The 24,148-nt window shown below is 36.5% G+C and overlaps 4 protein-coding genes and 2 long non-coding RNA genes across 10 annotated transcripts; 2 read left to right on the plus strand and 4 right to left on the minus strand.

Annotated features, from left to right (window-relative positions):
• The first annotated feature begins 2,319 nt into the window (after nt 1-2,319).
• LOC118682213 (uncharacterized) lies at nt 2,320-2,754 on the plus strand. The gene is made up of 2 exons (XR_004977938.2): nt 2,320-2,629; nt 2,694-2,754. It is a non-coding gene; the product is annotated as an uncharacterized lncRNA (long non-coding RNA).
• Nucleotides 2,755-5,362: 2,608 nt separating this feature from the next.
• LOC106627247 (putative inorganic phosphate cotransporter) lies at nt 5,363-8,396 on the minus strand. The gene is made up of 4 exons (XM_014247310.3): nt 8,189-8,396; nt 6,969-7,105; nt 5,789-6,868; nt 5,363-5,700 (listed from the first exon to the last, which is right to left on the minus strand). Exons 1-4 carry the CDS (start codon nt 8,223-8,225, stop codon nt 5,518-5,520), a joined length of 1,437 nt encoding a protein of 478 aa, XP_014102785.1. The 5' UTR covers nt 8,226-8,396; the 3' UTR covers nt 5,363-5,517.
• A 3,498-nt stretch (nt 8,397-11,894) lies between these two features.
• On the minus strand, nt 11,895-14,646 carry LOC106627262 (putative inorganic phosphate cotransporter). 3 transcript variants are annotated; one of them, XM_070107803.1, is made up of 5 exons: nt 14,264-14,592; nt 14,044-14,180; nt 12,893-13,978; nt 12,698-12,830; nt 11,895-12,626 (listed from the first exon to the last, which is right to left on the minus strand). In XM_070107803.1, the coding sequence occupies exons 1-5, from the start codon at nt 14,319-14,321 to the stop codon at nt 12,601-12,603; spliced, it is 1,440 nt and encodes a 479-aa protein (XP_069963904.1). In that variant the 5' UTR covers nt 14,322-14,592; the 3' UTR covers nt 11,895-12,600. The 3 variants fall into 3 exon arrangements, with proteins under 3 accessions (XP_069963904.1, XP_069963905.1, XP_069963903.1); XM_070107804.1 differs by having other exon boundaries at nt 14,260-14,585; XM_070107802.1 differs by lacking the exon at nt 11,895-12,626 and having other exon boundaries at nt 12,648-12,830; nt 14,264-14,646.
• A 1,303-nt stretch (nt 14,647-15,949) lies between these two features.
• Nucleotides 15,950-18,261, minus strand: LOC106627259 (putative inorganic phosphate cotransporter). Of its 3 annotated transcripts, none has more exons than XR_011395870.1 (5): nt 18,111-18,261; nt 17,891-18,027; nt 16,740-17,825; nt 16,373-16,673; nt 15,950-16,279 (listed from the first exon to the last, which is right to left on the minus strand). XR_011395870.1 is itself a non-coding variant. In XM_014247325.3 (4 exons), the coding sequence occupies exons 1-4, from the start codon at nt 18,166-18,168 to the stop codon at nt 16,491-16,493; spliced, it is 1,464 nt and encodes a 487-aa protein (XP_014102800.2). In that variant the 5' UTR covers nt 18,169-18,261; the 3' UTR covers nt 16,322-16,490. The 3 variants fall into 3 exon arrangements, 1 of the variants encoding a protein (XP_014102800.2); XR_011395871.1 differs by having other exon boundaries at nt 18,107-18,209; XM_014247325.3 differs by lacking the exon at nt 15,950-16,279 and having other exon boundaries at nt 16,322-16,673.
• Nucleotides 18,262-20,461: 2,200 nt separating this feature from the next.
• LOC138857089 (uncharacterized) lies at nt 20,462-21,756 on the plus strand. Its single transcript, XR_011396050.1, has 2 exons — nt 20,462-20,932; nt 20,994-21,756. It is a non-coding gene; the product is annotated as an uncharacterized lncRNA (long non-coding RNA).
• Nucleotides 21,757-22,261: 505 nt separating this feature from the next.
• Nucleotides 22,262-24,005, minus strand: LOC106627213 (putative inorganic phosphate cotransporter). The gene is made up of 4 exons (XM_014247264.3): nt 23,914-24,005; nt 23,696-23,832; nt 22,543-23,628; nt 22,262-22,486 (listed from the first exon to the last, which is right to left on the minus strand). The coding sequence occupies exons 1-4, from the start codon at nt 23,945-23,947 to the stop codon at nt 22,304-22,306; spliced, it is 1,440 nt and encodes a 479-aa protein (XP_014102739.2). The 5' UTR covers nt 23,948-24,005; the 3' UTR covers nt 22,262-22,303.
• Nucleotides 24,006-24,148: the final 143 nt, after the last annotated feature.

Here is a 24,148-nt window from a genome sequence, read left to right on the forward strand (position 1 = left end):
CTCTAGCACCACGGGGAGCAGAATGCCCTTGGACTTCGGTTCAATCTGCTCATCGGGTTCGGCACTTTGGGGAGTATCGTGGTGGCTGTGGTTTAAACGTAAATGCTGGAAGAACTAAATTTCAGTTCGAAAAAAGAAGTTGCACAAGCAACTGGGTTCCGTACCCGAAAACGGAAGAGGTTTTAGGTCGGCCTCGGATCCTACCAAAATGGTCGGTGTGCCCCTACACACTGGCCACTGGTAACCAAATTAATACTTGCAAAATGCTCGTATTATTTGGGGCGCTTATCAACGCATTGTTTGGATACGTTGTGCTTTGGAGCACCGTGAGGTAAGGCCGTCGACGGCAGGTACTCACGTAAAACACATTGGACGTTGGACATTGGTGCGCTTTATGAGCTGGTGGAATCATTGGTCCGTACTTCTTCAAAAACGATGATGGCCAGAACGTTACAGTCAATGGTGATCGGTATAGAGCCTTGACTACTAACTTTTTCATTTCTGAATCGAACAACCATGATGTCCAGGAGGTGTGGTTCCAACAAGACGGCGCAACATGTCACACAGCTCGTGCCACAATCGATTATTGAAAGACACGTTTGGTGAGCGCCTAATTTCACGTTTTGGACCTGTCAATTGACCTCCAAGATCTTGTGATTTAACACCGCTAGACTATTTTCTGTGGGGTTATGTAAAGTCATTGGTCTATACGCATAAGCCACAAACGCTTAACCATTTGGAAGACAATATTCGCCATGTTATTGCCGATATACGGTCACAAATGTTGGAAAAAGTTATCGAAAATTGGACGTCTAGATTGGACTACATCCGAGCCAGCCGTGGCGGTCATATGCCAGAAATCATATTGTAAATGTAATGCCACAAGATTATATTTTGGATAAATAAAATTCATGTCAATCGAATAATCCATTTATTTCAATTTAAAGTTCTATACCTCTGAAAGAAACACCCGTTACTTACCATTTAGAAGATAATTTTTATCATATCTAGATACTTATAAGCATATGCTTTCCTGAAAGGATTTGACACATAGATCTGGAGAAGGGACGTCACTGATGAGCCCTATTATTTAATTATCTTAGATAGTTATGTAAGTATTCCCTTTATTTAGGGTAAGATAATAAATGTATGTATATTATATGCCAAGAAAAATTCATAAAAATATTGTACATAGATCAATAATGTTAAAGTGACGAGCCTTAGTGACCTCAAAAATATTTAAAACCAAAATATTAGCAATAATTTCTTCTAAATTCTTGAATAACTTGAGTAAAACTACACATGTTCCTTGAGACCGTAAGACGTTCGGTATTGTAGATAGGCGGAATCGGACAACTGCCACGCTAGTCAAGATACAAAAGTGTTATTTCGAATAACGAATCGCAATAAGAAGGGGCATCTCTGGTTTGAAATTTTTTGTTAAGTGGGTGTAGCGCCGCATCCAATAAGTTAATATGCATATCATAGAAACCACTAAAGTTAAATCAACCAAATTCACTCAGGACCAATATTTTCGGTGTTTCCTCTGAAACTGTGAAAATCGGTAAAATCGAATGATTTTCCAATCCCAATCACGGTTATATTGAGAGCTACTAAGAGTACGATAACTCATTAAATACATAAGTACGTGAGAAGCATTAAAATTCACATCCAAGATGGTGCAGAAGGACTTTTTAGGAGCTACCGTAAAATTGAACAATGGGCGTGGCAGCGCCCATCTTTAGGTGAAATCCTCTGTCTCAAGAACGGATGGACCAATTTTAACCAAACTCGGTACAAAAAATTCCCTTCACACTCGTCTATTATGTTATCAACATGTACGAAATCAAATGACAACTACAGTATCTTGTCATACCTATAACACAATTTTTAGTTCCATTTGATTACTTCACTTTAGAATTTATGAATCACGCATTAATAGAGATGTCGGGTTAAAACTTTCTACAAATAGAGTATTTAAACCATCTCACGTATAAAAATTGTCAAAATTGAATCGCAGCAAGGCCACAGATATCGAATATGTGGATGTTAGTGCCTTTGGCTGCTTTTTTACCAAAAATATCGATCAATCTGTGTACTCTACCATTTAAATTCGGAAAGAATGCATTATTTATAAATAAAATATAAAAATAAGTTAAATCAGGTCAATACTTAATATACTCAGATATACCTTTCACAAAGATTGTCAATCTTTTGGCTGAGTTTATACCGCATATATCGATCAAAAACTAAGATATCTTAGAAAAACTAGGTGTACTTATAATACAATAAAAAATACAGTTTAATGTCGAAACTGTTTGAAATCAGATTTATTGTGCTTTTATTAACCTTTTATATTATATTTTCGCTATTCTAGCAGAATTTATAGCAGTGAGAGAGTTATTTTCATAAAAATGCGTGAAAACATATTCTTTTCACAGGTATACTTGAGTAGTGCCAAAAGTCAATTCAATCAGTCCAGACCTTCCTACAACCATTGCATCGAACAATGGATTTGGAGTTTTTACGAAATTTGCAGTTTTGCCAGAATCTGAAGGCATGAAGTTCGGACACTTTGAAAGTGGCAAGAGTATAAAATGTTTAGCAACTCCCAAACTAGGACGACTAAGTTTGTTAATTATTATTATTGTTTTTTGTTGCTTTTCCTCAATTTCTGGTAAATATATTTTCAGATAATCAGATGATCTTAAGCATGTTTGTTGGATCTCTGATATCAGGAGTACTTCTGCATAAGATAGGTCTGTTTTTTCTGGATAGATTTGTTCTTATCAAAAGTTTGGTACTTTTTAAAATATTTCTTGAAGATATTTGGATATCAATAAAAAACACTGATTCGGTTGTCCGTGATTCTACTTTAAAAGTATTATTTGGTTTAGTTTCATGCCATTTGCGAAGATTTGTCGAAAACTTGGTATAAGAGAAAAAGAATGAATCAAATGAATGAAACAAGATTTAATAGTAACAGATTTCCGAATTCTATTCCATCAAATGACTGCAACTTCGGATACTTTTAAGTCGTGCTTTAAGCACTCGGTAAGACTTAGTTAGAATATCAAACTATTCAGGTTATGCATTGTTGCATTGATGCATTAGTTTCTGAAACTCATTTCAGCAAAAAAGCATAAATCATATGTATATGTACAACAGTATGTTTATAAAGTGTATAGAGGCTAATCACCCGTCAGACAAAGCATACGGTGAGGCAGTAATTGTTAAAAACACGCTTAGTTTCAAAAAACGAGAGAACATTAAATAATTAATAAATAAGCTGCCGCTATTCAAGTTAAATGTATGCATATTGATATATCTACTTGTAGTTAATAGCAGCAGTGTACTTTCACCAAGGTGACTATTTATACAAAATATTCTTCCAAAGTCTTGGTAACAACTTTATTGCTGGTGAGAACTCTAATGTTAAGCATCCTTCTTGGGGATCAAGACTGACTAACCCTAAGTACTAAAGGAAGTGGGCTATGTAAATGTTTAATTCTTCAACTATCTCTATTAGAAAACCCAGTATGTAGGATCCTCGAAAAAGACTAAACTTGCTAGATTTTGCTGTTTACAAGGCTATATTATAAAACCAACTTTACAATAAGAACAGCTTGGGCTCTGATCATTCGCCAATAATAAACGATTAGGGCTTGTGCATCGCATAAGGAGAAACCATATGAGATTATTACGCCCACTCCATTTAGAAATTGACTTGAGAAACGGATTAGCTTAGATATATCCTTTAAGTCTGGCGATGAGGTTGACTTAGCAGTGGAAAAGTTTACAAACCTCATTCAACAAAGCGGTATTTCATTCCACTTCACACGCGGAAGTCAAAAAATCATTTCTTCTTATTGAATTAAGTTAATTAAATAGAAAAGAATTCTCAGGAAAAGATGGCAAACAAGTCGGAATCCTCTCGACTAATGAAATTAAACAGTTTAATCAGGGCAATTAAAGTGTTGAAGTCAAAACTGCTTGAAATAAAAAATCACGTCACAACTGAGTATCTATAGAATCAAGATCTCTAAGCAAAACACTGAACATAACCTGTGGCGAACAAATATTCAAAGGGACGCACAAGGTGAAACACGGATATAGAAATTAGTTCTGGTCACCGGTGACGATATAATCAAAATAAATCCGAAGCATTTGCTTATTATTTATATTTAGTTTTCAGAACGAGCTTAATTGACACTATCGAAAACATCGTGGAAGTGTAAAATTTACAGCAATCGTCTTGTCAGACGACAGATCTTAAGAACATAAAACTAAAACAATCACCTGAATTTAATAAAATTGATGGACTAACGATTAAATACCTGCCTCAAAAATGCATGAGACTAGTACTTATTTATATTTACAATGCAATTTTCAGACCCAACTACTACCCAAGTTGATGAAAATGCGCTGAAACAAGAGTGATTATGAAGCGCCGTAAACCAGATGCAACAATATGCCCCTTCTCATACCGTCAAAATATCTGAGGTACTTGAGAACTGCGTAATTGTCCTCCTTAACATTAAACAGCTCTAAAATAAATAAAAATACCTGAAAGTAAAAACGGCAAATACCTTGGCGAATGTATATCTGAACAGAAGACTCACAGAAACAAAAAACAAATGGCAGCTTTGCAAGCGAATCCTCAAGCCAGTAAGAACGTATGCATTACAGACATAAATCTGCCTAATGTTAAATACGAAATTAGCTAATTAGCGAAGATGCCTAGAAAGACCGTCTAGCCATGAAAACATACTGCCAATAAATTTACAAGAGAACATTCTAAGAAGTGTAGTACTTGTCTTTTGTTTCACAAGATATCTTCACGAAATTTGACACTGGTACATTATTGTTCAAAGCAGCGTAACAATCTCCGTACAAATTGTACAGATCGGACAACTGTAGCACATAGCTACTCAGCAAACCGCACGAGGATAAAAAGCTTTTTATACAATTTTATGTTATAAGAAATGAACCAGTGAAGGTTATTTTTTCTTCGATGCAGTCAAAACTTATGTTTTTTCTTCCTTATTATAAAATTTGCTGATTATCAACAGGTAAATTGAAAGTAAAATATATTAACAAAAACATATAGAATATTAACAATTGTTTATAATGTGCTTTGGGCGGTACCATTTGTGTGCAATATAATGATAATTAAGATGGTGACAAATAAATTTGAAAGAGACTCAAAAAATATAACTAAAAAAAAAAAATTTGCTTCGACCTTAACGACATAAATCAAACAAATCAAGTACTTTGCTGATTTCAAAAGTATTTTCCTCTAGTCACATTGTAATCAATGCGAGTAATTAAAGAAGGTCAATTTAGTAATGACAAACAAAAGTAAATTTACATACACTTTTATTACACTCTGCTTAATGCGATATTTCATAACTTTTTAAAAGCTATGAGGGTCAACTTAGTCGAACTTATAATACTACAATTAACTAATAACATCAGCACATTACAGTGCATAATTTGAATACGTAGTATTTGGCTCTAGTAGACTTCTTTCTCCACATTGACTGGCTCGAATTTTATGTGATCCCTTTGCTGCTGCAACTCCTTGGGATAGTTCCATTTCTGAATTTTGACTTGACCGAACAGAATAAATAGCAAATTGCCAATAAAGTAAAGGGCAGCGGTTATGTTGAATATGATGCGCCATTGATTAACGTTTTTCTAAAATTATCAAAAAAAAAAAAAAATAATAAAACACACGTCAAAAAATAATATATATATATATGAAAGAGCTTAAATTTTCGCTTACCGAATCAGTGACGATGAAGCCCACTAGCAGGGGTGCTATCACACCCATAAAATTCGCCATACAATTAGCCACGCCCATTAGTATGCCAGCAAAGTTGGGCGACAAATCAATGTGATTGGTCAAAAAGCCCAAGTAAGCAGCCGAATTTACACCGATTAAGATAACAAGTAAACCAACTGCCAAACCGCTTTGATCTTCACGAAGATAACCCAATAATATGAGTGGCAACACCGGTATCCAGAAGCCGATGGTATTGAAAAGTTTACGACTCGTACGTATGTTGATTAAATTCCGTTTGATAAGAAAATCATTTAAGCCACAAAACGCAAAGGTCAAGAACATATTAACGAGGTACGGTAGCGCAGACATGAGAGCATTGCTCTTGATATCCTGTTTCAAGATATTCTTCATATATGATGGTATTTGTATGAGCATCGTCCAAAAGCCCCATGCGAAAGAACTTTGCGCGATTAGAATGACTAAGAATGGCACCGACGTGAGTATCTTAACCCATGGCGTCTTCGTTGGTCTATGCTCCTCCTCTGGTTTGGTAGACGTCACCAATGCTGATTCAATATATAATTTCTCATCCTCAGATATCCATTTGTAGTCGCTGGGTGTGCTGGCGCCCACAAAATACCAAACAATAACCCACAACAAACTTACTAAACCGGAAATGTAGAAAATTCCAGGCCAGCCTAATGACGACGAGGCTATAGTACCGCTGAGAGCCATTATTATGACGCTACCGAATTGTACACCCGTATAGCAGAAGGTGCCGATCGAACCACGTTCCTCGGGCGGCACCCACTTGGAGAGTAACGTGTGTGTTGAGGGAAAAATACAACCCTGCAGCAAGCCTTGTGCCACACGCAACGCAAAGACCAATTTCCAATCGCCTAAGCGCGCTGTAAGCGGTGTGAGCATGCACAAAATACTGCTGAAGCCCACACTTAGGAGCACCATAATTTTACCTCCATATTTATGCGCCAACTGACCGCCAGGTATTTGTGTCACGAAGTAGCCCCAGAAGAAACCACTCAGAAGATATGATTTTGTTTGCTCCGACCAAGCATACTCCTGTGTAGGTGTAAGATATACTTATAAAAATATATATATATAATATATAAATATACATATATGTGGATATATAAAATTTGCTATTGATATGTGGCTTTACCTCAAAATCCGGATTTGTTGCATTCCGGTCCGTCATTGCTACAATTGCCACCGAAAAATTAACTCGTTGCGAGAAAGCCACAGTTAAACCTAGGAAAATCATGAAGCACTGCACATGACGAGCGCCAAAAAACGAGGCTGGAAATTTAAAATACGTTTTAGATTTAATTTTTTTTTTACACCTAAGTAGGCTCTACGATCTAAGAAATGGCGCTACTAATCACATATTTTGTGGTTATGCCTAACCCTCAAAGAACAGGTGTATGCAGTTCTCTATTGCCTCGATTGTCGGACAATGACGCAAAATGCGGAATTATATAAAATGAATTTGAGGAATTTGCTTTGTTTATAAATCCCCAATTTTTGACGAATAAAAGGCTGGTGAACCCGAAAAGACGGAATAACCATTCGCAAGTGATTTTCTAAATTCCGTAAAGGCCATTTATTTGTACACCGAATATAATCAGTGTAGTGTAAAAGTGTCAAAAGCCTGTTTATCAAATTTGGTTCAATTGGTCGAATAATTCCTGACTGATCTCTCTTAAAAGTGGTCCTTGTCACATACAGTATTGAAGTTATAAACTGATAAAAAACGTCTTTCACATTGTGGCGTTTCATATAACAGGGAATTATTTTGTCTAAATTTTGTCGGTGCAGCTTTAGTAGCTTATAACGCCCTATAATTAGTTATATATTATATATTTTTCCGATATTTAGAAACTTTGAATAAATTAGGCAGTACCAAGCAGCATATCTCATGTGAGCACTTAAAACTTTTATGAAGCCAACACTTCCTGAATCTGATCTCAACCCTTAGCCGATTAGTTTTGAATTCAGTTAGCATTACAAAGGTTGGTCAAAACGGAGGCGCTAATATGATAATATTATATAACGTTTTCAACCAGAAAACTGCGACAGTTGGCCTTCTACAATTATTTCTGTTATTTAAGTCCAGTTATTTAGTTTATTCCTTTAATGTGGGGTAACTAATTTTGAAAATTTACTTGATATTTTTAACTTTCTTAAATTTTAGAATCTTTATCTGATCTGTTCACGTTTGTAATACTCGCATTCCGGTTAAAAAAATTAAATCCTTTCATTTACTTATGTATTTCAAACTTTATTTTTTTAATTATTTTCACTTCATTTTCAAAAGATACAAAAAAATAAAACTCTAACGTTGTTGCTGTAGTTTATCCTTAATTTCTACACTTCACAAACCTTTTTTCTCACTTTCATATTTCGCACTTTTCTCCATTTTCACGGTTTGTTTTCAAAATTGCAGGTACAGAGAGTAAGGAGTTAAAATTTTTTGACATTTCCCGAATCCAAATTTGGCGCGTGCGAACACTTTGAGGAGTGACAAGCTTCTACAAATTTTCTCCGGCATCAAGTTACACCCCAGCTTCCACAGATATAACTGTCACAGACAAGTACATGAAGCGTGTTATTAAGAAAACTATGCGTACTTAAGAAAATAATCAAAACGATCATTATGAAGATTATAAATAAGTAGTAATTATAAAATATTTGAGAAGAACGCAGTATATAAAAGAGGATAGCTCTGGGTGACGTTAACACTTTTATCATCACAAATGTATTATTATAACATTTAAATTTAGTATCTACTTCATATTTATTAAAATGTGTACCACTTAGCTAGGCCACTTTTGTGGTAAAGACCTTTAATATAACGCTTTAAATACGCATATATTTATGCTCTGGCAACATGCTGCTACAGAGTATAATAGTTTTATTCACCTAACGGTTGTTTGTAACACCTGAAGTAATCGAGTCATATATAGGGTTATGTATATGTATGTATATAAATGATCAGTATGACTAGACGAGTTGAAGTCCAGGTGAGTGTATGTCCGTCTGTCCATCTGTCCTTGTAAGCACATAAAGCGCCGTTAATCGAAAAACTTTAAATTGCCATAACTAAGCACTGAATTAAGACATAGAACTGTAATTTGGTAAATCCTATACGAACTCCTACAGACAGTGTAAACATTAATAAAATCGTTCAAACTAACTGTTAAAAACTATTAAAAGCGCCATAAAGCAATAACTAAATACGCCAGAAACATTAAATTTTGCCTCCGAAAAGATATGAAAAAGCTATATATAAAGAGTTTCTAGCATTCCTATATTAGAGTACAAAAATGAGCGAAATCGGACTACAAGCACGCCACTTTCCCATACCTATAATACAATTTTAAATTCCATATGATTTTTTCACTTTCCAGTATTTAAATAAATCACCAGGTCATATAACGGGTTAAAACTTTGCAAAAATAGTGCCTTTGAGGTGTGCCAGCTAATGCCCAAAAATTGTCCATGTCGGACTGAAACGTTTCAAGCCTCCAGATGCCGAATATATGGACCCCAGTTCCTATTGTAAACTTTTTACCGAAAATATTAGTCAACCTGCGAGATATACTTTTGCAGTTCGAAAAGAATTTTCCGCGCCTTCTTGTATGTTGTGAAAGTATAAAATGTTCGGTTACACCCGAACTTAGCCCTTCCTTACTTGTTTTAGCATATAAATGTTATTTATACTTAGGCACAATTACTTTGGTGCATCCGATTTTTTTTCTACATACACAAACGCCGTAAGTTGGACTTGCAGATTAACGCATATTTATGAGTACGATTAAAACTTATCTCTTTGTTATATATACATACATACACGCCTCTCGCTTATCACCTGCACGTTGTCTAAATAATTATATATATACATAAAGGCATATATATATATATTAATAGTTATAGGTATATAATAGTAAGTAGGTAAATAACAGAGCATGTAAACATTAAAATGTCTTTGAAGCGCCAAGCACTTGAAGAGTTGCATTCCACCTCTTTCTGTTATATTCATAGCGAGAGCTAAGATCTATGCGTAGTGGAAAATTTTTACTTCAAAAGTACCGTTTAACGTAGACGTTCTGTAGTAAGCAAACCACGAAGTCACTTAAATGACACTAAAATATCTCACGTATTAACCGTTATAATCGGCATAACGGAGCGTAGAGAGTAATTAGTATATTCGGATTGCACAAACTATAACTATAAATCAAATTGTAGTTAAGAAAGCGTACCCACTCAATTTTATTAAAATTCTATAACGATATAATGGTTAGAGGACTTCCACTAAATCGATTTAATATATTCTTCTTGCCAGACCATAAAACTATGAGGAAAAGTTGTGCGCTTTATTAAATAATATTTAATTTCGATCCGTATCAAATTTAATCCAATTTTCCATACACTTGCCTTCAGTAGCCTCAGCGACTTTTGCTTTTTTCGGTATCGGAGGAGCGCCATTCGCTAGATTAGTTAGACAGTTTCGTCGATGCCAATCTCGTTGCCAGTAATGATGCGTATGATAAATGTGAGATCCTCAGCTACGTTGTCAAGCACATTATTAGCGACTCCTACTCGAAATGTCGTTTCTGCAAAAGATTCAGGTCTTTTGGTGCAAGTCTATCATTGACACGCTTAATACCTAAAACATTAAACAAAATATGTTGACACGATTCGTAATAAATGTTGAGATAGGATAGTTGCTTACATGGCTAATTGTAAAAAAAAGAATCATTGGCCTCATAAAATGTAAAAAAATGGATCAGTGACCTCAAATGTACCTAAACAAAGAGGTCGTTGACCTCACAATTTAAACCAAGGGGTCATTGACTCCATAAAATGCAAACAAAAGGGTCAACAAATGTTCTTGACTTGACTAAGTGTGAACAAAGGTTATGGACTTGGCTAAATGTGAACAAAAGCACTGTCAAATATCTTGGGACTATCCTAGACAAAAAACTAAGCTGGGGAAAGATTCCAAATCCCTTTGAATCTTGAACTCCTGCAGCAGCAGCCCATTGCCTCAAAGTGGGGTTTACAACCCCAGATTGTCTATTGACTCTATTGCCCTATACTAACATGTGGTGCGGTGTGGTGATGGATGGCATTATCGAAGAAGTGCGGGCTTCTCTGAAATAGGTACAATGTGCCTGTTTGCTAGGAATTACGGGCGCAATGAAAACTACATAAGCAAAGGGTCTGGAGGTTATCCTTGATATCCTACCAATACATGTTCCTCAGGTCTTGAAACACTTATTTTAGGATAGTTTTGATAGTGGATAATCCCAAGGGCAGCTACTTTTGGCAAAATTTAATTTATAATATTGTCGGGGTCATCACAGGACACCTAACCTTAAGATCCTACCAATCAGGTTTTTTTACCAAATCCATTGAGTTGCTGAAGACTTAAGTTGATTAACACAAGCACAATGGACCTAATGATGATATAAGTGCCATTTCTTTCAATTCAGTTGAGTACTTATGTTACTGAGGTATGTGATAAAAAGCGGTTGCAATATTAAATTTTCATACCGATTCACATGTAACTTTGCATTTATTACCATTAAATTTAATGGTTCGTACTTTAAGCAGTTTTTAACCTAACATTTGTTTCAATCTTACTTCAGTAAAACAATCATGCGAAAGTATTATGTTTTAAACGAAAACCAAATGTTATGAAATAGAAATGTTAATATTTGCATAAGCATTAGGGTGCATACCTATATACGAATATGTTCGACAAACAATAATTCTAACGTAACAGAAATTTTTCTTAAAAGATGTCAGCTCACTTAAATGACGAAGCATTTTTTAAATGGCTGCTGTTTGCACTCTACTGTGCTATTTCTTCATTTGCAATAACCCTGAAGAATTCAACATTGTGACGTATTTGCCCAAGCGAATACATTTTATTTTCTTATATTATACATTTTTATTTATTTAGATAAAAGTGCTGAAGCTTCACATCTCTTGACATTTGGTTTGTATGTACATACCATAAATTTTCTGCTATACATTTTGTTTTTTCTTATCACTATCAAATATTAAGCGAGCCACACTCTTTTTCAAGGAACGGTAAATATTTTATTAATTTAATCGCATAATATAATATAAGTTCGGGCCACATCACCTTTTATATAACAGGGTATACGGTAGAAAAATTATGCTCCCCTGCGCTGCCTGCTTCATTGAGGCATAGAATTACAATTCTAAAATCGTAGTCAGAACATTAAATGCTGGAACTGATAATACCAGGTATAGTTAATTTTTCAAGATATTAAATTACTTGATTTTTAAGGGTTAAACTTTTCATCCAGTTATAGGCTTCCAGACCATAAACATAATATATAATAATTACAGACCAAAAGTTAACATATTTTAGAAAAAAAAAATCGTATTGATTTTTGTTCTTTTAATATTATTGCTGGCCAATAACTACTCTAAAAATACAAGGATCTAATTTGATAATCTTGAGTTATTTTTACTATATTTAAACAAAAAATTATCTCAAATAAAAATAAAATAGGTATCACACCTGACTCATACTTATATAATATGATATGATACTTGTATAATAAGAACGGTAATTTTCGACAAACAAACATGAAACAAAAAAATGAAATAAACCAAAAAAAAAAAAAAACAACGGGGTATAAAAAGGATTAAACAAAAACCTTTTACGCTTATAGCAAATAATTTTTTTATAACATTTTGGATAAGCATTATGCTCCAGTTCCGCTTGTTTGCTAAATGTAATTCAGATGCTTTCATCGTTCAGTATGTTGTTGTTCACCTATTTAGATAGAAATTTAGATTAGATATACTCTAAGTCACCTGCTACTGCTTGAACTTGGATATGCTTACGATTTGTGTCTCGTTTCACTGGCTCGTTCCAGGGCTGCAGTCTAGTGCTGCCTAAAGTTATAAACAGTAAATTCGCAATAAAGTAGTACAGTGCCATAATGATAAAAATAATACGCCACTGATTGGGGTTAGTCTGCAATTGGTACTCGTATTAGTAAATATTATATTAACGTATATTGATTCTGTCATACTCACCGTATCTGTCACAATAACTCCAACAATTAACGGTGCAATAATGCCCATTACATTAGCCGCACAGTTTGTAATGCCCATCAGTGTGCCTGCGAAATTCGGTGCTAAGTCCATATGATTCACAAGATAACCTAAAAAGGTTGCTGAGTCGGTACCCACACCCAAAGTTAATAGGACAATAGCTAAATCGGCATTATCTGCGTCGACGAACCCCAGTGCAATGATGGCCGCCATCGGTATCCACATGCCGATCGTGTTGAATATCTTACGACTAGCATTCATGCTTAACACCTTCGCTGACAGCAATACCTGAGCTAGGGCACAGAAACACAGCCCGAGTACCAGATTAGCGGTATATGGTAGAGCGGAGAGCAAGGCATTACTTTGGATATCTTTGTCGAACACATTCTTTATGTACGAGGGTATTTGTGTCATCATTGTCCAATAGCCAAAATTATAGGCACAATTGGCGATGAGTAGCACCCAAAATGGCACCGATGTGAATATGCTTAACCAAGGTGTTGGTAACTTAGCTGAGGTGGCATTATTCTCACTCTTAGAAATCATTGCTAATGCTGATTCGATGTAATTCCGCTCCTTTGTTGTAATTAATTTGCAACGACGCGGTGAATCAGCGCCCCACATCCACCACACAAAAGACCAGATAATGCCACAACCACCGGTTATATAAAAAATGCTCGGCCAACCATACTTTGAAGCAGCTAATGTGCCACTAATGCTCAATATAATGATCGTGCCGAATTGCGGCCCGGAAAAGCAAATTGTTGCAAGTATACCACGTTCAGCAGGTGGCGCCCATTGGGCTAAAATCGTATGCGTTGAAGGATATAAGGCAGCTTGACAGAAGCCTTGCAGAAATCGCAAGGCGCATGTCAATTGCCAATCGCCCAGTTGTGCGCTTAAGGGCGTAAATAAAGCCAGAAATCCAGAAATGCCGACACTGAAGAGTAACATTACTTTACCACCGAAACGTTGTGCCAGCTGACCGCCTGGTATCTGCATGAGGACGTAACCCCAAAAGAAGCTGCTTAATAGCAGTGACTTTGTTTGCTCCGACCAGGCATACTCCTGTAGGTGTGCAGTGGACAGAAATTGTTATAGTTAAAAAAAAAAGTTTAATATTATGGACGCACCGAAAAATCGGGGTTTGTGGAATTCCGATCCATCATTACCACAATGGCCACTGAGAGATTGACGCGTTGCATAAACGCCACACAGAATCCGAAAAATAACAGTATACTTTGTAAGTGTCGGACACCCAATTTTGGACCTATTAAAAATATAAAGCATTCGGGTACACATGGTAACGTCGAAAATTAGTGCGATGCCCGTCAGCATACGCTGTATACTTGCGGTCAGTGTCTTCCGCAGGCTCGTCCAAATTCTCAGCTGTTATATCTTTCAGGACCATTTTCACAACTTTACCAATGCTTTCGGCTTAGAGGTACAATTAAAACTGAACACATTAGCAGAGCTATCCTTTGAAATACAATTAAAAATCCATTAAGCTGTCTTTCTTATCGCCACACATTTCAATAAAGCACTATAGAAATCGTGTAGTATAACATACGTGGTATCTTAAATATTTACTTTTAATAAACTCTTAATTACCGCTCAAAAAGTTGAGCTGACAGTTTTATCGTTAGTAAAATGATTGTCATATACTGCTGAATTCAAACTTCAAACTGACACCCTATTTATTAATTAATTAATGCAATAATCCTGAGATTTTGGCTTTCATCATGAATAAGTTAAGTATCCTCTCTTAAAAAAGATTTTTCTAACAGTTAGTGTATATTATTGTATTGTATGTATTGTTCTGTATTAATAAACCAATTTATCAGTAAAGACAAAAAATGTAATAAGTCTTAAATTTATTTAGAACTAGACAAGCTCAAGATTGTGTTTGCGTACATTTTGACAGTACTACGTTGCCTTTTAGAAAGCTGATAGATCTCTTCGTTATAAGCGTTGTTATTACAGGATTGTAGCAAGACATTAGCTAAGTTTTGTGCTTTGACTAAATCTTGAAGAACATTTCGAATTGCAGACATAAATTGTTTGATACATTGGGTAAGGATGAAAATGCTAATAGCCAAGTAAATTTGTGTGTTTAGTTTTAACGCATATGTCAAAACTATTTGTGCCTACAATATATTGGAGGCAATCTTGAGATGGACTGCAGTTCGCCTCCAAGTTGGTCGGATAATGCTAAATGATCTCGAACCTTCAACTCTTGAACTCTTCCTTAGCTTTTGAGTTATACTATGAAAAGAATTAGCTCTGTTAGGATTTTGGTAGAATCTGATAGGGTACCAATTTAGGGAACCAATTTTTTATTATGGGCGATGGGTTAGCCCACAAAAGGTTAGAACAGCGTTACCCCAGTCGGATCATGGCTTAGATATTGAGGGAGCGTTCAAAAATGTCTTGCCGGAAACTGTTAAAACAGCTCTGGGCGGTTTTGGGCTCAAACACCTTATTTTTAGTTTTCTCTGCGACAGACTGAACGTGATGGATTAGAGTAGTGCGCGTAATCGGCGAAATATGTAAGGGCACTCCAAAAATTGGAGCTCTAGAGCAGATGCAAGGATGCCTCGGCGTCGTAACTAATTATGCAGCCGGAAGAGGCCTCGCTTTTCACCCAAATAAAACTGAGATGGTTTTATTTACTAGGAGATCGGTGCAGATGGGAAACATCCGCCTGCAGCATGTAGATATGGGGAAGTATTTAGGGACCATCCTAGATAGGAAGCTTTTATGGAAGCTTAATATCGAGGATATGGCAAGAAGGACATTAATTATCTGGTGGAGTAATCAAACCAATCGCCAATCATATGGAGTAAAGTCAGTCCATGTTGTTGGAAAATCCTGATATTAGTTATATGGGGACTAGGTTAAGCTTACTCACATATTTATATTGGGTAAATAGCTAAGGGAAGTATAGATCCGATACAACCTATTTTTGACATACAGAAATCTCACACTTTTGAACGATATTTTCTATAAAAAGTCAACTATATGTACTGGGATTCCCATATTCGGTAAATAGTGGCTTAAACAGTTTCCGTTCGATTTGGACAATTTTTACTCATAAAGGTGCATACTTTACAGTTATTATTGTTGCATAGTTTTATCCCGATACAATAATTTTTGTTTCATTTGCATACTAGAAAGTGAGAAAATCAGATGGAATTTAAAATTGTGATATAGGGGAAGGGGACGTGGTTGCAGTTCGTTTTCGCCCATTTTCGCACTGTAACGTAGAAATGTTAGAAGAACGTAACATATCGAATTTGGTTGAAATCGGTAGAGCAGGTTCCCCTAAACGTAAACGGCGGCACGCCGATTGTCGAATTATTGTCTCAGCTCCATGTTGCAAGAGTATAAAAAATAAAAAATAAAATCAAATAAAAGTAAAAAAACGTTCAACAAATAACTTATTATTTTCATATCTAATACTTTTTTCATGACATTCCGAATTGACATTATGCACAGTCTCCGTTTGTTTGCTAAATCCAATACACTTGCTTTCGTCATTCCGCGTTTTGTTGAAAAGCAATTTAAATAAGAATCTAGGTTAGATATGTTCTAGGTCACCTGCAACTGCTCGATCTTTGATATGCTCACTTTTGGCGCCTCGTTTTACTGGCTCGTTCCACGGCTGCAATTTAGTGCTACCCAAAGTTATAAACACTAAATTGCCAATAAAATAGAACACTGCCATAATGTAAAATATTAAACGCCACTGATTGGGGTTTGTCTGTAATTGGTACTCGTATTAGTAAATATAATATTTATTAACGTCTATTATTTCTGACAAACTCACCGTATCTGTCACAATGACTCCAACAACTAACGGTGCAATAATGCTCATCAAAGTAGCGCCAAAATTTGTAATGCCGATCAGTGTGCCGGCGAAATTCGGTGATAAGTCAATATGATTTACAAATCCACCCAAAAATGTTCCTGAGTTGGTGCCCACAGCTACAGTTAGTAGAATAACGGCCAAATCGGCTCTATGGACGTCGACGAACCCTAGCGCAATGATGGCCACCATCGGTATCCACATTCCGATCGTGTTGAATATCTTACGACTAGCATTAATGCTCAACACCTTCGCTGACAGCAGTACCTGAGCAAGGACACAGAAACATAGACCAAGTACCAGATTAGCAGTATATGGTAGCGCAGAGAGCAGGGCATTACTTTGGATATCCTTGTCAAGCACATTCTTTATGTACGAGGGTATTTGTGTCATCAATGTCCAATAGCCCCAATGGTAGGAACAACAGAGGATGTTTAACATCCAAAACGGCACCGATGTGAAAATGCTCAACCAAGGTGTTGATAACTTAGCTGCAGTGGAATTATTCTCACTCTTAGAAATCACTGCTAATGCTGATTCGATGTAATTCCGCTCCTTTGTTGTAATTAGTTTTGAACGACGTGGTGAATCAGCGCCCCATAGCAACCACACAAAAGACCAGATAAAGCCACAACCACCGGAAATATAAAAAATGCTCGGCCAACCATACTTTGAAGCGGCTAGTATGCCACTTATGCTCAATATAATTATCGAGCCGAATTGCGGGCCGGAAAAGCAAATTGTTGCAAGTATACCACGTTCAGCAGGTGGCGCCCATTGGGCTAAAAGCGTATGCGTCGAAGGATATATGGAACCTTGACAGAAACCTTGCAGAAATCGCAAGGCGCATGTCAATTGCCAATCGCCCACTTGTGCGCTTAAGGGCGTCAATAAAGCCAGAAATCCAGAAATGCCAATACTGAAGAGCAACATTACTTTACCGCCGAAACGTCGGGCCAGCTGGCCGCTTGGTAACTGCACGAGGAGGTAACCCCAAAAAAAGCTACTAAGTACCAGTGACTTTGTTTGCTCCGACCAGGCATACTCCTGCAGGTGTGTCGTAGTTAATAATTGTTATAATAAAAAAACAATCTTAAAAATTATGGACGTACCGGAAAATTTGGATTTGTGGAATTCCGATCCATCATTGCCACAATGGCCACTGAGAGATTAACGCGTTGCATAAACGCCACACAGAAACCGAAAAATATCAGTATACTTTGTAAGTGTCGGACACCCAATTTCGGACCTATTAAAAATATAAAGCATTCGGGTACACATGGTAACGTCGAAAATTAGTGCGATGCCCGTCAGCATACGCTGTATACTTGCGGTCAGTGTCTTCCGCAGGCTCGTCCAAATTCTCAGGTGTTATATCTTTCAGGACCATTTTCACAACTTTACCAATGCTTTCGGCTTAGAGGTACAATTAAAACTGAACACATTAGCAGAGCTATCCTTTGAAATACAATTAAAAATCCATTAAGCTGTCTTTCTTATCGCCACACATTTCAATAAAGCACTATAGAAATCGTGTAGTATAACACACAAGGCACTTTAAATATTTACTTATAATAAACTCTTTATTAATTTACCGCTCATAAAGCTGAGCTGACAGTTTTATCGTTAATAAAATGATTGTCCTAAAGCGCTGACCTCGAACATCAAATTAATACCCTATTTGTTAATTTTGATATCTTCTGTGTAATGAAAAATTTTAGCCAAGATACACAAACAAAGAGCTTTTTTCATTTATAGTTAGTAATTTCGAAGCTGTATGTGACTCTGTATCCCTTTAGTTGTAGTCAAATTGATGCTATAATGCAGATATAAACCCTGAGATTTTGACTTTTTGACTACACTGTTAAAAGTTAGCTACAATATTTGAAATTAAAGTTGAACTTAATTGCTTTTACGTATGGTATTAGGCGGTACTGCCAATTTTGTCAGAATAACATAAATAAACACCGATCCCAGTTATTCAATTACACCAATTTTGTTTTTGTTTGAAATTAGTAAAAGTTTAGCTACAATCGTTCCCCAGAGCATGATGAAAATAAATTATGTATATACTTGTATGGTATATCCGGGCTTAATTAGCAAGCATCACTTCCGCATCTTGCTCTCCGCGTCACCATCAACATCAAAGATTAACGCTGTATATTCTGAACCTATAACTGACTCAGAATTCTAAAGTTACAATTCCATCTCGACAAACAGGCACAATATTTTATTAGCATAGACAATGAGTACATGCAATGAGGCAGACCCAATATAAACTCTTTAGAAAGCTGGTAGATATCTTTTTTATAAGTGTTGTTATTACAATATTGTAGCAAGACATGAGCTAAGTTTTGCGCTTTGACTAAATCGTGAAGAATATTTTGCATTGTAGACATAAATTGTATCATACTTATTACATATTGGGTAAGGTTTAAAATCATACTTATATTACACAGGTCAACAAGAAAAAACTTGTATTGCGCATGGGTTTACTTAATATATTCTGGTTACATAAATGTATGGTATATGGGACAGGGCGATTACAAATAGAGAATATTTGCTCTTTAAGCAATTTTAACGATTTGACCATTTTTGATTATTGCGCCCATATAATGTCGGTTTTTTTGGGCTGTTGTCGTTAAAAGAGAGGAAAGAGCCCGAGAAAAAGTGTTGCTTGGATCGCGCGTTGTGTACGGCAGTATACATATGTTTGCGAATTGTACAAGAATAATGTGTTTCATAATTTTATTTCCTGTAACAACCAGTACAAAATGTGTTAGGGAAGTTGTAAACGAGACTATGACTTGCGGTGAATTTACTAAAATGAGAGAGATATAGGTAAGGCAGGTTCAAGTTCGGTAAGGTTATCTTTTTTTATAATAACTATTAACTGTTTTGAAAGCATGAATTAGATATAATTTGTTACGTTTTATGTTGAGTTTGTAGTCCCAAAAATTTGAAGGGGGACCAGGTCTTTTAAATATGTGAGTACTTTTTTTCAAAGCTTTCACAGACGAAAAGAAATGTTTGTAGTCCCTCAAACAAAAAATTATGGATTGTGATATTTTCCCGAAGTTACTTAGCAATGATGATAGGCTGGAGCAGTTTTAAGGCAGTGGTCTACGGTTCCCTTCGAAACCATAGAGCTGACAATTATGACGAGCTGATCACTGACATGATTACGAATTTCTTCACCATCGCATGTAGAATCCACATATTAAATTCACATGTAAATACATTTCCACGCTTATATTTTGAGAGACGTTGCTGAAGCCAGTATACAGTATTGGGGACTGTAGTTGGGGGTCAATAGAAGAAAATTCGACGGAACATGCCAGTAGAGTGAAACTGTTTATTTTAAAACATTTGGACGCTATTTTAAAATATATAATGTAAAAATTTATCCTAAATGGATGCTCGGGTATCTTTTTATAAATTATTGATTTGTAAAATTTTGTGGTATTTTTACTGAGTTGAATTTTCCCATTTATTCCATATAAAAGCGAATGCAAAACTTTTTATTCTTATTCTTAGTTTGAGATATAAAAGCAGCATAAGGATTTTTGACCCATGCGAAAAAATGCTATCGACCAGTGTTATCTACCTTTCATTACAACAAATAGGCTTTTACAGCTCTTCAGTTGATAAGAATAATAACATTTATTATTGTTTGATAAACATTATACATTTCCATTAAACTTTTCTTCATGTAAATTAGTATTTTAGTTTTATGTCGAAACTATTTGTGCCTACAATATATTGGAGGCGTTCTTAGTATGAATTGTAAGTCGCTTCTAAGTTGGTCGGGTAATGCTAAACGATATGAGACCTTCAACTCCGGGAAGGATTAGCACTTTCAAGAATTCGCTAGAACCTGTGTGGGGATCGAATCTGAATGAATAATTAAGTATTGCGTTTAGGGTGACTAACCCGTCCCAACTAATGGAGGTGAAAGATCGTTTCCTTCTGCTAGACTCATGAGGAGGAAGCCTCCCTTGGAAAACGACCGCGAACAGGAGCTGCGCCAACCTTTAGTGAAATCACTAAATCACTTGGCCTTACGTTTGACTGGCTGGACCATCCTTCGCAGGAGAGATTAAGGAGATAATTAGGTTTTGCAACGTACGGGTACGGGGAAGATGGTAAAACGAGTACGTATAACGGCCCAATCCTATAGGATGTAGTGACAGTTTTTCTATTACTTCTTTTCAGCAATGCTGATGTGATGACGACAAAATTGAAATGAGGCTCTGGAGAATTATAGCCAACCTCAGCATATATGCCACCCGATGCTGACTAAGAGCTTGGTTGAAGCGCATCTCCTCCTCAGATCTTAGACTAGAGGGTACTGTATTCTAGAAGCTCCGTCAAGCTCTTCCATGCGCGCCGGGGTTGAATTCATTGCTTACCACAGACGCGGTGGACGAATGTGTCGAAGTCTCCAGTTCGGCATGCAAAGTTGCACTGGAGAGCTCCTATTCACTGAAAACACCGAAAGGACAATCGACGTCGCGGAAATCAGGGAATCTTGCCGACGATTATTTAACAAATTGAACTTTGAATAAAACGAAACTTGGAATATACTAACCCGAGATAAGAGGGGCAAAAATGTTTTCATGAAAAGCTTCTGGAAAAAAGTAGAGGATTATCATGAATCGTCAATGTTCAGGCGTATCCTTGCAAAGAACTCCATCACCATGCGTTATATTAAGAATGTATTTGAAAGTGGGCCTTGAGCAGTGAAGAAATGCATACCAGCTTCTCCTTCTCCGTACAGCACATGCGTTTGAGGCTGATCGACTTGCAGATAAGTGGGCGTATTCCGAGGGACCATTTATCACAAGCGCATAACGCTGATTGTTAGGGTCGGTCAGTGGACACTATCCTGCATACTATCGTATTATGGGTAGAAGAGGAGAAAAGCTGGTGGAAGGGTTTATTGTCAGAAGCTTTCTATCAACTTCTGTTCAGTGGCGTTTTGCCGACCAAAAAAAAACGGACAAAGGAATTATATATAACTATTATGATATTAATTTAAAAAAACTAAATATAGTAGTCTAAGTGAGATCCGCATCCTGAGCATCAGCCATCGAATCTAATCTAACCTTGGTATTGCTGACTGTGGTGCTACCCTTGGCAATGTCGTTTGATTTCTTGACTTTGGCATTTGGAGTGTTAAGTTAATGTTATTTTGAAATCTACTGTTGCCTTTTATGGGAGAACACAGATGGCTGATGACAAAAGTATTACTTCTGACACAGAAACTATAACCGGACAATGTTATGCCAAAAAAAAAAAAAAAAAACAAACCAAAAAACCAACAAATTAAATTAAATAAAATCTAACAAATAGAAAAACCTTAAAACATAAAAACTAATTATTCTCATATCTAATACATTTTCGATGACTTTCCGAATTGGCATTATGCTCCATCTCCGTTTGTTTGCTAAATGCAATGAAGATACTTTCATCATTCCACATTTTGTTGAACACATATGCATGTATTTATATAAACATTTAGATTAGATATGCTCCAAGTCACCTGTAACTGCTTGATCTTTAATATGCTCATGATTTGTGTCTCGTTTTACTGGCTCGTTCCACGTCTGCAATTTAGTGCTACCCAAAGTTATAAACACAAAATTGCCAATGAAATAGAACAATGCCATAATGTAAAATATTAAACGCCACTGATTGGGGTTTGTCTGTAATTGATATTAGTAACTATTATATTTAAGTTTATTATTTTTCACAAACTCACCGTATCTGTCACAATGACTCCAACAACTAACGGTGCAATAATGCTCATCACATTAGCCGCACAGTTTGTAATGCCCATCAAAGTGCCTGCGAAATTCGGTGATAAGTCAATATGATTCACAAATCCACCCAAAAATGTTGCTGAGTTGGTGCCCACAGCTACAGTTAGTAGAATAACGGCCAAATCGGCTCTATGGACGTCGACGAACCCTAGCGCAATGATGGCCGCCATCGGTACCCACATTCCGATCGTGTTAAAGATCTTACGACTAGCATTTGTGCTTAATACCTTCGCTGACAGCAGTACCTGAGCAAGGATACAGAAACACAGACCGAGTACCAGATTAGCGGTATATGGTAGCGCAGAGAGCAGGGCATTACTTTGGATATCCTTGTCTAACACATTCTTTATGTACGAGGGTATTTGTGTCATCATTGTCCAATAGCCCCAAGTGTAGGAACTACAGAGAATGATTAACATCCAAAAGGGAACGGATGTGAATATGCTCAACCAAGGTGTTGGTAACTTAGCTGTGGTGACATTATTCTCACTCTTAGAAACCACTGCTAATGCTGATTCGATGTAATTCCGCTCCTTTGTTGTAATTAGTTTTGAACGACGTGGTGAATCAGCGCCCCACAGCAACCACACAAAAGACCAGATAATGCCACAACCGCCGGAAATATAAAAAATGCTCGGCCATCCATACTTTGAAGCGGCTAATATGCCACTTATACTCAATATGATTATCGAGCCGAATTGCGGGCCGGAAAAGCAAATTGTTGCTAGTATACCACGTTCAGCAGGTGGCGCCCATTGGGCTAAAAGCGTATGCGTCGAAGGATATATGGAACCTTGACAGAAACCTTGCAAAAATCGCAAGACGCATGTCAATTGCCAATCGCCCAGTTGTGCGCTTAAGGGCGTCAATAAAGCCAGAAATCCAGAAATGCCGACACTGAAGAGTAACATTACTTTACCACCGAAACGTTGTGCCAGCTGACCGCTTGGTATCTGCACGAGGAAGTAGCCCCAAAAGAAGCTGCTTAGTAGCAGTGACTTTGTTTGCTCCGACCAGGCATACTCCTGTAGGTGTGCCGTAGACAATAATTGTTATAATGGAAAAAAAAAAATTTAAGTATTATGGACTCACCGGAAAATCTGGATTTGTGTAATTCCGATCCATCATTGCCACAATGGCCACTGAGAGATTTACGCGTTGCATAAACGCCACGCAGAAACCGAAAAATATCAGTATACTTTGCAAATGTCGCACGCCTAATTTCGGACCTAGTGAAAATATAAAGCATTCGGGTACACATGGTAATGTCGAAAATTTGTGCGATGCCCATCAGCATACCGCATTCTTACCAGAATTCTCGGTGGTTATATCTTTCGATGCCATTATCACAACTTTACTAATGTTTGCTGCTTGAAGATACTACCAAAACTGAATGCATTAGCATTTATTCTATACTTTAATAGCATAAGCATTACTTTGCTAATCTTTACGGACTTGAGATACAATTAAAAATCCATTAAGCTGCATTTCTTTTTATCGGTGACTTTTTTATCGTCTAATAATTTAATAAAGCACTATAGAAAT

Source organism: Bactrocera oleae, chromosome 4, assembly GCF_042242935.1.
Source record: "Bactrocera oleae isolate idBacOlea1 chromosome 4, idBacOlea1, whole genome shotgun sequence".
Taxonomy (NCBI): domain Eukaryota; kingdom Metazoa; phylum Arthropoda; class Insecta; order Diptera; family Tephritidae; genus Bactrocera; species Bactrocera oleae.